Below are 13,291 nucleotides of genomic sequence, written 5' to 3' on the forward strand. Positions count from 1 at the left end.
TGGGAGTTGCAGCAAAGGGGTTAGGATCAAGAAGGAGGAAGAAGAAGATGTGGCTCTAGCATCTGCAGGAAAGCAGGAGAAAAGGAAGAAGAAGGACCTCTCTAAGGTCAAGTGCTTCTATTGTGGGGAACTGGGTCATTTGCGAATCAGTGTCCAAGGAAGAAGAGTAAGGGAGAGGCTTCTGACTCGAAGGCAGCGCCAGCGAAGGCGGAGAAAGAAGTTGAGGAGGATGACGATTGTGCCATGAGTGCTTATGTGCCACTTGAGAAGGAGTGGGGAGACATCGAGATGTAGTCAGGAGGACTACATGCGATGAGGGGCAGGATCCTCGAGGTACCTAACCTCTTGGATTACACCTTGCTACGGGAGCCCCGAAGAGGAGTAGCAGGATTGGCGGATGTCGGTAGAGATGGATGCAAATGAAGCGGCTGAGAGTGCTACAGTGCATGAGTCCCCTGGCAGCACGAGGCTAGCAAGTTACAACAGTGCGAGAGGTAGGGGGTGTTGCACCAGTGCATGATGGTACAGAGAAGTGTGCAATGGTGTGAGATGGAGGGAGTTGTTGCAATAGTGTAGAGGTTAGTAGAGGGAGCACTTGTTAGCGGTAGAGGGAGCTTCAACATCGGGAGTGTTTCTAGCCTGATAGGGATGTCAGAAGTTGGGTGGATGAATTACTTACTTCTTAGTAACTGAGTTGCAGTGCAGTAGCACGATGCAACATGATGAGAGGGGATGCAGTGCTGAGAGGATGGACCAGTAGCAACACGAATGCAGAGGGAGCTGCTGTATGGATGCAGCAGTGGCAGGGGCAGGGCCATGGGCAGCAGTACAGGATGTAGCAGTGCAGAGGATGTTGGGCGAAGAGGCCTAGCATCAACATAGGGACCGATGCCGGATAATCAAGGTGATGCTCAGTGTGGAGTATTACTAGAGCACAGTCCTCGTTAAGAGGGAGTGTTGATTTGGGGTAGCATCGAATGTGCTCTAGCCATGAAAATTGGTGAAGAGGCTAAAGCACATGAGATCTCCAAGACTCAGAAATGGTTTGGACAGATTCTAACCGGTTTGGGAGATATTAAAATAATTAATTTTTTTAATGGAGTTCCTAAGTCTAAACTTAGGAAAAATAAAATATTAATGGGTATTAATATAAAACTAGGTTAGAAGGTTCCAAAAGGCATGGATCAAGCCAAATCTAATCTTAGCCGTTGATTAGAGATTTAATCTCAGCTGTTGAAGGACCAACGAGAAAAGTATAAGAGAAGGCTTGAGGGTCAGTTGGAGAAAACACTAGAGTGATTAGTCATTCATTTTTCTAGAGCGGGGTTGCTAAGCAAAATTGAAACAGTGATTAGCAGCGAGGGGCAGTGAGTACGAGGTAAAGAGGTAGGGACAGTACTGGGAGATCAACACAGAAGCAGAGAGAGCGAGAGCAGCAGTTAGTCCAAGCTACGTAGATCCGAGCAGAGGCAACGTAGAGCTCAGAGAGACTGCGTCATCCACACAGAGAGCAGAGGGAGTGACGCAGAGGCTCCAAGAGGTTGTGCAATGCCTTAGAGGGCTGACGCAAAGGGGGTTGATGCAGGGCAGCAGGAGGGCCAACGCTGAGATTCAGTTGTGCCGGAGAGGGTTTCATGGGACAAGTTTTCTGAATACCCGTGTCTAGATACAGAGGTATTGCTGTCGTGTATTTTTCTCTATCGGGTGGGCCGGTTAGGCACCCAATTGTACTTGGATAGACTGCATAATAATATAACCCTCAGAATAGCTGCACCGGTTTTCCCGCATTGGGTTTTTCCGAGGACATTGGTCCAAAATAACGGTGTCACTTGTGTGCTTGTTTTCTTTCAGTTGATGATTTGTAGATGTTGTGACTGTATTGTGTTTATTTCGGTATTTAATGTATTAAATAACTTGTTTAATTTTTAAACAAGTAGAAGAAATAAACCAGCAAAATACAGATTAATTTTCTAACGGATAGACTTAGAAATTTCAACATAGATCTGGCTTCAAACAAAAATTCTCCTTCAGATCTAGAGCTGCAACAAAGAAAAACAAAATACCTAGAAATGATATACACTGATGAAATTAGAAACCCCAAAACCTAGTTGAATAATTATAATAATTACAAGTTGAAGGCTTTAAGTAGCCAGATCTATCATTATGCCACAAAGTTTCCGTTTTTGTTTTTGTTTTTGTTTTTTTTTTTTTTTTCTAAATTTTAAAGGAGGCGCTAACTCGAGACCTTCATGCATCAATAAAACGAAAAATCTTATGATAAGCCCGAGATTAATTTAGCTGGGCTCTTCAGAAAATACAAATCGGGAGTTGGTTGGTCCAAGTGAAAACTTACCCTAACGCCCGAGGATCTAAATTAAGATTTACCTGCAAAACTCAATCCAACCATAAAAATAGAGCAAGAAAATAATAATAAAATTTAGACAAATAGAGATATCTGCTATTACGTTCAAAATTTAAATTATTATTCAAACCCCAATGATTAAGCAAGATCCCTGTATTCAAATCACTCTTCAGAAGCTATCATCAATGGCTTTAGAAAAAATTATGCATGAAAGTAACACATCTTACAGTATTCCCATGAAGAGTAACACCAATAGAATTTAACCCCAAAGTCTTTCTTTATTATCCAGAAAATTTTTACACCAGAGCTTCTTGTTAAGCATACGACTCAAAGATCAGATAGATCAACTGACAAATGACTTCCTATTTAAAGATAAATCCTCCAACGACTAGTTTGAGTGATCCTCGTCAAAGCAATCTCGACCGTTGATGAAGATTAAAATTTCTTTTAATTTAATATGTTGAAATATTTAAATTTTGAGGAAATTCGAAATTTTTATTTAAATGCATTTTAACTAACTCAAAAATAGTCTTTTTGTGTTAATTACCCAAAAAATTTGACTTTGACGTAACTCCTAGGAATCAAAGGTTTAAAATTTGTCAAAATAGTCAATTTACCTTAGTCTCGGGACCTTTTAAAATTTAATTTTTAGGACCGACGAATTTTGCCTTTGGAAAATTTAAATTTACTTAAAACCTAGCTTAGGATTTTCATTAATTTTTGGCCAGAAAATTTAATTAATTAACCTATAACGAGATAAATTATTTTTCCAACTCTCAAGACACTTTACATCATGATTTTCATATTTTTTACATCATAAGGGGGAAAACCGATTTGTAAAAGACCTCTCACAGACTACTCATTTTTGCGACACATATAGTCCAACAGACCAAGCAATTTGTAATAAAATAACCTAACCAAATAGTTAGGATTATTCCCAAATTACTTTTACATAGACTCGATCTAGAACACTAGGACTTGCCTAAGATCCTAGCGACAAAATCCATTCCAGCTTTGGGGTAAGGCTGGAGGGAAAAACTCTGCTGATTATTTGAAAATGAATCTATGAGACGAAAAACCTTCTAGAATGGAGATTATTACTAGAAAGGTAGGTTTACCCAGGTCGTTACATACATGACATGGGTTTGTTGAGATTATTTACATTATACAAATGCAGAATGGGTTTACATAACATCTTGGAAGTCAGGGTGATGATGATAACTAGATGGCACAGATACATCGATCAGGAGCTATCCCTTTTGCGAAAAAATGGGGTGTACTGCTATGGGTCGTTGACACGTAGTAGTCAAGATGTTGGATCATCGAATTTCCTTTCGTGGAAGAAGATGACAGATTTGATCCTCATAGAAAATGAAGTCATTGGACATGTTAAAGGTTTAATTGTCGAACCGCCAAAGGAAGAAGCTTGAGCTCTAGCAAAGTAAGGGCTCAAAGAATCCTTATAATCAATCAAGGATTCTCTCATCCCTTATATAGCAAAACTGGAGAAATCAAAAGACATCTATGACAAACTAGTAGAAATTATTTGTTGATTTCTGGTAGCATCAGGTGTGTTCTAACTCTCAAATTTTGTAGGGAGGCTTGGGCACATGTATTCTGGAACCCAAAAAGCGCTTTGAGAAATTCCTTCCAGAAACAATTTTTTTAAAATAATTAATTATTTTTAAAGGGACCCTAAGTCTAAACTTAGGAAAATAAAATAATTAAAGGGTATTAATATAAACTATGGGTGTAACTTCTAGAAGAAAACAAGGATCAAGCAGAAATTATCTCAACCATTGATTAGCTTCTAATTTGGGTCGTTGAATGTCAATGAGGAGATTATTTAAGGAGGCTTGAGGGAAAGGATAGCCCTGAACGGAGTCTCGGATGAATGACAAGTCTTCGTCCAAAGTATATTAGACAGGGAAAGACTACCTTCATGGGAGGAGACATGGGAAACTCTCCAACAGGAAGAATTAAGGAGGGACCTTGTAAAGGTCAACCTCAATGGTAGCAATGGGAGTGACATGATGACCAAGGAGGAGGAGGAAAACGCAACTCTAGCATCAAAGGGACAGCAGAAGCAGAAGCAGAAAAATGACATTTCAAAGGTGAAATATTTCAGATGTGGCGAGATGGGCCACTTTGCATCCCAGTGTCCTTTGAAGCAAAAGGATAAGGATGAGAAACATGATCTTAAGGCTTCTCTAGCCAAGATTGACGAAGATGAGTTTGCCATGAGTGCCCACGCATCTCCATGAGGGAAATGGGGCGATATTGAGCTGCAGTCGGGAGGACTACATGTTGGCAGGATCCTTGAGGAGTCCACCTCTTGGATCAATTCCTTGCTACAGGAGCCCAAGATTTAGCAGTAGCGAGGTGGAATTAGTGTCAGAGGATGCAGTGGATTGTTTGGAGAGATAGATGCAGTAGCCAGAGACCAAAGACTGATAAGTGCAAAGCAAGGTTGGTAACAATGTAGAAGTCAGCAGCAACGCAAAAGATTCAGAGGGTCAGAGACTAGAGTTGTCAGATTCCAACATTCATGGTATTATGCTGAACACAGCTAAGTTCTGTTAATTTTGGATGTTTTTCAGTTGCTTCTCTTAGCAACTGAGTTGCAGTACGAATGCAGTGTTAGCAGTGGCAGTGCTAGCAGCATAGCAGATGCAACATTTGAGAGGGAGCTGTAATACAAATGTAGCAGTGGCAGTGTCATGGGCAGCAGTACAGTAGTAGTAGCAACACAGTGTTGGTGGCAACAACAATGCGGAAAGGAGGTGCTTCAGAGAAAAACCAACATGTAGTTGGACATTGTTGTTAGAGCACTTTCCTCGCTAAGGGGGAGTGTTAGTTTTTGGTAGCATCGGAAGTGCTCTAGCCTTGAAAATTGGTGTAGAGGCTAAGGCACATGAGCTCTAAAAAACCCATAAACCTTTTGGTGAAATTCCACCCGGATTGTATTTTATTAAAATAATTAATATTTTTAATGGGGTTCCTAAGTCTAAACTTAGGGAAATTAAAATATTAATGGGTATTAATCAAAATATGGGTGAGAATGATCTAGAAGGCGGATCAAGTCATGTTTTAATCTTAACCATTGGTTAGAGACTTAGTCTCGGCCGTTGAAGTCTCAACAGGAAAAGTATAAGGAGGCTTGGGTTAATTTAGAAACACATAGAGAGATTGAGGAAATCGATTTTCTGAGGTGAGAATTTCTTAGGAGGAAAATCGATTGGGGAGATCTTGCAGCAAAGGGGCAGTGCAATGCTGAGAGAAGGACTTTCCGAAGAATACAAGACAGGGAAAGGACAAAAGACATCTAGAGGAGGGCTGACACTGGCCTACACAGTGCTGGTGCAGAGGCAACGCAATCAGTGAGGGGAAGTTGAGTTTCTGCTAAGGGAATTCGAAGTTTAGGTGTCGGAAGCCAGGGAGTGAGACTGGAGGCAAGAAAGTTGAATTCTCAGCCAATAGAAGATCCTGAGGAGAGAGGTAGTGTAATACCTAGGAGGGGTGATGCAGAAGCTGCCCAGGGTGACGCAGAGGCCATTAGAAGGTGACGCAAAGCCTCCCAGAGCCGAGGATTAGTCACTGATTCTCCAGTGACAGGGTGAGATTATTTCACCAGTCTTTTGTCCAGTATTTTTGCTGTAAAGGATTGCTAGTTGAAGCATCCTAGACTTGTATTGAGAATTTTCCCCTGCATAATAATAAACCCTCGAAACTGCTGCACCGGTTTTCCCGCATTGGGTTTTTCAGGAACTATTTTGTCCAAAAATAACTGTGTCCTATGTATCTTGTTCTTTGCTCAGTTTCCTTGTTTCATGCAAATCAGATTTAAGTAGTATAGGTTGCAGAAGTAATTTGCTTCAAGGTTCAAAAGTATAACTTGATGAATGTAATTAAAATCAAGTAGGTGAAGTAGATTCACATTTGCTGCAGTTGGGTTCCTTGAGGATTAGGAATTTTTACAATGGGAAATATGTGAAAAGAGGCTATAATGAGTGGAGGGGAGTGATATATGTGGTGTCGGGATGCTGGACCAAGCAACCAAAATCGAGATTTCCCATGTAGTGGCTCTCTTACAGCTAGTAGCCAATAAAAGAGATCCCACGGGACTAGGATACAAGGTTAATCACCAAGTTGGACAGAGGAGACAAGCATACAAACCAAGATCATTCTTTTCGCCGAATCCCCCCACTAATCCATGCCCAAAATTGTCCATGATAAGTAAACAAAAGTACCCAACTACATAATTAAAGTCATACCTTCGGGCTTGGAAGACCCACTTTCAAACATACAATCGTAATAGACAAGCAAGGGAGCAACTCGTTGGCTCAGGTGGTGGAGATGGTGGCACTTCGAGCTATTTGGTGGCTGCAAGGGGCTGTTGGCTGCCGGCTGAGGGCCATCTAGGAGAAAAAATTTCTCCTAAGGGTGTCATCCACAGGTGGTGGGTAACATAGCTCTTGATGGCTTGTTGATTATGGAGTTGCAAGAGCTCATCTTGGAGATTGAGTTATTCAAGAGTAATATAGGGATACCTAGTCCATTTTGGAGGGATTAAGGATGGTGCTTTGGATGCCCTCTTCAATAGTGTAACACTTGAAGATTTTACTTCCACTTGCACCATTGTCATTCATTGTCACTAGTTCTTAATGCGGGATGGATGTCCAATGATGTATAGGATAGATGGGTATGTAGATTTGTTGGTGTTTGGTTCAGTCAACTTTCTTATAAACTATGAGTTTTTGCCTAGCTAGTAATTTATCACAGGATTCTATCCAAGGCCTGTTTGGTCAAGAGTGGGCTTTGGATGGCTTTTGCCTTGTGTGTCATTGGATGGAGACTATGAAACATGTTTTCTGGGAGTGTTGGTTTGTCAACAGTTGCTGGCAGTTTTTGCAGAATCGGTGTTCAATGTTGCTTCAGGGACACATTCATTGGAGGGCTGCCACTTTTGGAGAGTCTCGATCTCTTGTCCATTTTGCCTCTTTTGGGATCTGGCATTGTTTGAGGGTTTCTACTTTATTCATGTTTTGGAAATTAATGAAGTTAATTCATTGTCTGCCTTTTGCTCCTTGTGGTGTGATGATGTACACAATCAGTTTCTACCTAAGGATGCTTTGTTGATAAAAAATGCTACAACTTTAGAATCGACTACATACTCTGACTTTATTTCTGTAGTCCACTGCATACTCTGACTTTATTTCTGTTCTAGTTTTTCCACAAAATAGGTTATGATCTTCACTGTATATACCTTTCCACTTTTTGATCTACTGTTTGTAAACACTTTTCTGTAAAATATAAGATAATAAGACATTTTCAAAATTTTCCCCAAATGTAGATAGCTGACTCTGCCTTGCTCATACACTCTGTGTCCAAAAAGCTTGAGAACCATTGATCAAATCAAATTGCTCTCAAGAGGTTCTTCATATCTTTCATCTTTTCACTTCTAACAGGGACGGTCACTCTCCATAGCAAGTTTCATAGCCTTTGAAACAGCTTCCACTGGTCTCCTTTTTGTGATTTTAATTTTTGTATTTTTTGTTATGAATTTTACTTTTTTATCCTTGGTTGAAAGGCACACTATTTTCATATCAAGCCGACCAAAATTGCAATATTCTCTCAATCCATTTTACAGATGGAAGCCAGTAGACTAGTATATGACAAAATACAACAATTTTCACCAGATGTCTGAAACAAATGGATGCCTGCTACCTATTTATCAGCAACAAACCTTGAAAATTCTTACAAGCATCAATTATTTAGTATCCGCTCAATGTTGACAAACAAATGTAAACTTAAGCCTCTTAACATGGTGAGAAACATCTGAAAAAAACAAAGACGTTATGCGGATTTCATTTTCCAGCTTTTTTTATGATCTTTAACAAAAGTTCTGTAGAGTGAGAACACAATAAACCTCTGCTGTAAGCCTTTTGAAACTTTTAGATGTGTAAATCCATTGAATCTTTTAGCAAATAGCTCTCTCTCAATACCACCAAAAGCTAAACAAGGAGTAACCTTGAGCTCAAAAAATCTTTTGCCATGATCTCTTGACCTGATCTTGCTCTCATCCAAGCTTCGACAAAATGTTAATTGCTTTTATCGTTTATGCCTGTCATTAGCCACACCAAGCTGCAAAAGTTTAATACTTCATCATCTTAAGGAATATATTTGATGAATCAAATTATCTGAACGTAATGACTGTAATGTACAGTGTGCACATCTAGGCATTAATGAAATAAACAATAATCTCCACTATGCAGTGATCACATACAAGAAATTGGTGCACCATAAGATTGCAGAAAAATGAACTTTGTTAACTGAAAAGCAGCCAATTGTACAAAAATGTGCACTCATTACCAATTTGCACAAATACTTCTCAAGTACGCTGGATGGCCCTTTGGCCCACACAAGAAATTTTAATTTTACAGTTCCAAGTTAAGGTAGAGAAGAGAACTATAGGAGAACTATTCTTAAGGTTAGTTGATAAAAGTAATTTTTTTCTTTTTCTTTTGGTAAATCTTTATGTGAAGGTATATAAACCAGCAAAATGTGAACTTAGTCCTTGAACTTTATTTCAATAAGGTAACTACAATATTAATATAATTATTGAATTATGCATTAGGGTAAGTTATTAATGTCCTAAAATACCTTCAAAAGAAGTCTCCATAATGTAAATTCTACAAAATATGTGTCATATTATTCATAATAGTAGGCCATGATGTGACTAGATATAAAGTCATATGACATAACTAATTGCAGATGGTGTAAAATAAAACCTCTTCCTGGTGCTGTTCGCCTTATCAAACATCTACAGAGTCACAGTGTGCCAATGGCGCTGGCCTCAAACTCACCAAGGAAGAACATAGAAGAAAAATTGTCTTATCAACAAGGTTAGCTTAGCTCTATTTTCTTTGCATCATTTCATTCAAATTCCTAATATATTTTTGGTTATGACATATTTGTTTATGCTTAAATTGTGCTTTATATTTTCAACATCTTTATGACTGGTTTTGTTGTTTGTATTGGATGGTAAACCAAATGTGTCTATGTTTGCACTGTGCAGGCTGGAAAGAGTCCTTTTCAATTATTATTGGTGGAGATGAAGTGGAGAAGGGAAAACCATCACCTCAAATGTAAGCGGCTTTAGGCGTTGAGAACCTTTAACTCTTCAGTTGATAGGATTGATTTTTGAATGCGTTTTGGAAAAGCAATGTTGGCACAATTTGTTCTTTTATAAATTTTTTTATGCACACTGTCTTTCTCTACTATTTGTGATTGCAGATTCCTTGAAGCAGCAAAGAAATTGCACGCAGAACCTTCGAGTTGTCTTGTCATTGAAGATTCATTGTAATATATTCAGTCCCTTAATGTCCAATAAATGAGTTGATGGTCTTTGGTTCATTTTGGTTTTCCATCGCTTGCCTATTCACTTTTTTTTCCTTTTGGATGCATAGAGAAGATAGAAATCCATGCTATTAGAATTGATGGGTTGGTTCTGGGTTGTTTTAGGCCTAAGCTGTTAATATTTAAGGCTAGATTGTTCTCTGCTGCGGTTAATTGCATTTATGAACTTTTCATCAATTTCACATTACATTTTTTTCCATATAACATTCACCTCATATCATATCATCATTAGCAATTATGTAGAGAGAACAATAAACAACAATTCAACGGAATAGAAAGGAACAACAAAAGAAAAACATGCAAAATAGAGACACTAGGATTTGGGTCAGAGATTAGGCCAAAACGCCAGAAGGGGGAAACCAATCAGATTCTTCTTCTTAGATATTCATCAAATGTTTAGCTTGTTGAGAAATCATTAGGGCAGCTTAGTTAGGGCTTATTTAAATTTGATTTCTCTTATCTTGATAACTTCTTGTGATTTGTTATTGCTTCTTTGTTATTATATATTCATCATGAAGACGAGGGTTGTGGGGGAGCGCCCACCTTCCCCACCTCCCCCTCGCTTGAACCCGCTCCCGAAGCGTGCTCCCTAATTTTTTTTGCGCTCCCTAGTCTTTTTCGCAGTTTTTTTAAAGCAAACAAGTTCCAAACGCAATTTTTTTTCAAAGAAACATGAAGTTTTGAGTGGGGCAACCTAATGATCAAGCCTATGGCCCTAGTATTGATATGAAATTCATGGTAATGTTAAATTCATTTTCATTTTCATCCTTTTACTTAAATTTTTAACATTACCATGAAATGACTCAGGATGTTTGAGAGTTGTTTCGACCTCATTGGATTTCATATGGATCTCACTCAAAATCCAGCAGACTTATCTGTTTTTCAAGATTTCAGGATTGGGGAGATTGTAATGTTTCCATTGGATTTTGTCATGTACTAGGGTATGGAACTCGTTAAGAGCACCAATCCCTCTATGTACCTTGATGTTAGTGACATTGGTTGTCGGACTCCTCTATCATGACCCTACTGAAAATGTACCCATCACTCAAACAAAATCTTGACTCGACATGCTACATTTTTTCTATCTTATGTTAATGCTTAGATGGCGATATTAATGACAAAGATCCCAAGAGAGGCAATGATTTTGATGATAAGTAGGTATTTGTTGTAGCATGATTTATTTTGATGATAGAGGCCATCTAGAGCCTGTTTGTTGATGTATTTTTGGTTCAGAGATGGATTGCACTCGATGCTATTTTGGTTATGTACACCCTTACATGCTATATAAATCAAAACTTGTAACTTGTAGACCTGTAGTTGATGAAGATTGTAGCTACTTGATGATTGATCTTATATGGCTTAATCCATGTTTTTATGCTTTTTGTAACTGATTCATCATTCTACATGCTTTTTCAGAAATTAGACATTTCTCGTGGCGGCAAGAGGCCCAAGTGGAGGCAAAGGGGTCTTCCTCTGCCCCTTTTATTTAGATCTTTATTCATGCAATTAAAGCATTAAAAGTTCTCACAACTCAGGGCTTGGAGTAGGGTAAGAGAACTTCCCTCCCCAGGGCGAGAGAATGGTTTGGAATAGGAAAGAAAACAAAAGAAAAAGTAAAGAAAACTGTAAGCTCGGGGCCTAGAGTAAGGTAAGAAAACTTCCTTCCCCAGGGCGAGAGAGTGATTCTAAAAAAAACAAACCAATCAAGAAAATTCTAGACTCAAGACCTGGAGCAGGGTAAGAAAACTTCCCTCCCCAAGACAAGAGAAAGGTTTTAAGAGAAAAGAAAAAGAAAAACAAAATAAGCAAAGAAATCTTAAGCTCAGGGCCTGGAGTAAGGTAAGAAAACTTCCTTCCCCAGGGCGAGAGAGCGACCCCTATGCAATCAATCAAAACAAAGACAGAAAAACCAAAAATAATACAGCTCGGAACCTAGAGCAGAGTAAGAAAACTTCTCTCCCTAGGACATGAGATTGATCTAGCGACCAACGCCGGTTGTGCTCTTGTACCTTTGATAGCCTCCCCGGCAACGACGCCAAAATGTTGGTGTCCAAGTGTGAATAAAACTATTCAACCCTTTCCCACATTAATTATCAATCCGGGATCTATTGGTTATTTCAAGGCTAACACGCAAAATATATGTAGGTAACAATTGTACAACCCAGAATTGACTGAGAATTCATCAACAAATGATAAACAACTGTAACAGCAAATGGAAATGACAACAATAACTAATCTGTAACAGCAAATAGGAATGACAATAGTAATTAACTGTAACAACAATTCGATTCACAACATTTACATCAAACCATCACAACGAGGGAAAGAAATACATACATGGAAAAGAAACTAAGCACACACTATCTCAACAGCACCTGATCAGGAGAGTGGGCCCAACTCCCTGATCAGGGCTGTGATGAACTCAAAGAAAGATCAGAAAGCTATAAATTTCATTAATGTAAAAGTCTCTGTTACAAAGCTCAACTCTCTTGTCTCCAACCCCCCGTTTCAAACTCTCTATCCTTTCTTATACAAAAACAGTTCCTGAGATTAAGGTAACTGTTGCCTGCGATTTACATAAAGGCTGTAATAAGCCCAAAATTGAATACAAAAGATAGAAAGAGTAAGTCTGGATCAGTTTTGCCGTTACAACTGTAGTTCGATAATAGCCTTGCCAACTCAATGTTTAAACTTAGCCATTTGACTTGGAAATCTACACATGAGATGAAGTTTAGCAAGTGCTTTGGTCATAATTGCCTAGACTATGCTTCAATGATTAATTAATTATAAAGACATGATTAGAGGCATACTTGTGTGATTTAGGATATGAAATGACTTAGTTAGGAGTGAAAATGTGAAGGAAAATAGGATAAAAAGGCAAGTAAAAGCATGCAAGTTTAGCTCCCAACACCACACATAATTGACACCATTGTGTTTGGACAATTGTCCTTGAAAAAGCCCACTGCGGGAAAACCAGTGTAGCAGTTGAGGATTTGTATTATTATGCAGTAGTTTATGAATACAATTTTTGGATGCCTTACTGGCTATTCGATACAGAGAATCTGACTAGCAGAGAATTATTGAGAGATACCTCACACTATAACTGGAAATTCGGCTCTGACCCAGCCACTAAATGGCTAGCCCCAAGCTTTCTCTGCGCAATCACTCCGCTGCTCTGCGTCACACCTTCTGGGGACTGCGTCACTCCTTCTGGCTGATCGATTTGCTGGCTGGATGCTCTATCCTCTGGCCCTCCGGTCTCACACCCCAGATCCTGACACTGAATTTGATCTGCTTCTCAGCAAAATCACGAATCTCCTCAAGGGCTCTATGCTGCCTCAGTGTGGCTTTACGCTTTCCAACGTGGCTCTATGCTGCACCTTCTGGATCTCTCTCTGCCTCCTCTGCAATGTATCCCTGGATCTATAAACTCTCCAACCGGAAAACAATCCCTGCCCCTCATTGCAAGAAATCTCCTCGTGACTTCTTCAACAATTGCTACGTTGCTCT

The 13,291-nt window shown here is 39.2% G+C and overlaps 1 protein-coding gene across 1 annotated transcript in view; it reads left to right on the forward strand.

The window, feature by feature from the left end:
• Positions 1-13,291, forward strand: part of FMN/FHY (riboflavin kinase/FMN hydrolase) — a 246,154-nt gene that overhangs the window by 31,614 nt on the left and 201,249 nt on the right. Inside the window, exons 3-5 of the mRNA XM_089424162.1 lie at positions 9,137-9,267; positions 9,441-9,510; positions 9,659-9,724. Of these exons, the coding sequence (XP_089280288.1) occupies positions 9,137-9,267; positions 9,441-9,510; positions 9,659-9,724 (267 nt within the window). The remainder of the gene's footprint in view (positions 1-9,136; positions 9,268-9,440; positions 9,511-9,658; positions 9,725-13,291) is intronic.

Source organism: Pinus tabuliformis, chromosome 4_2 (assembly GCF_031772625.1).
Source record: "Pinus tabuliformis cultivar Carrire ecotype Pingquan chromosome 4_2, CPIR1, whole genome shotgun sequence".
Lineage (NCBI taxonomy): Eukaryota > Viridiplantae > Streptophyta > Pinopsida > Pinales > Pinaceae > Pinus > Pinus tabuliformis.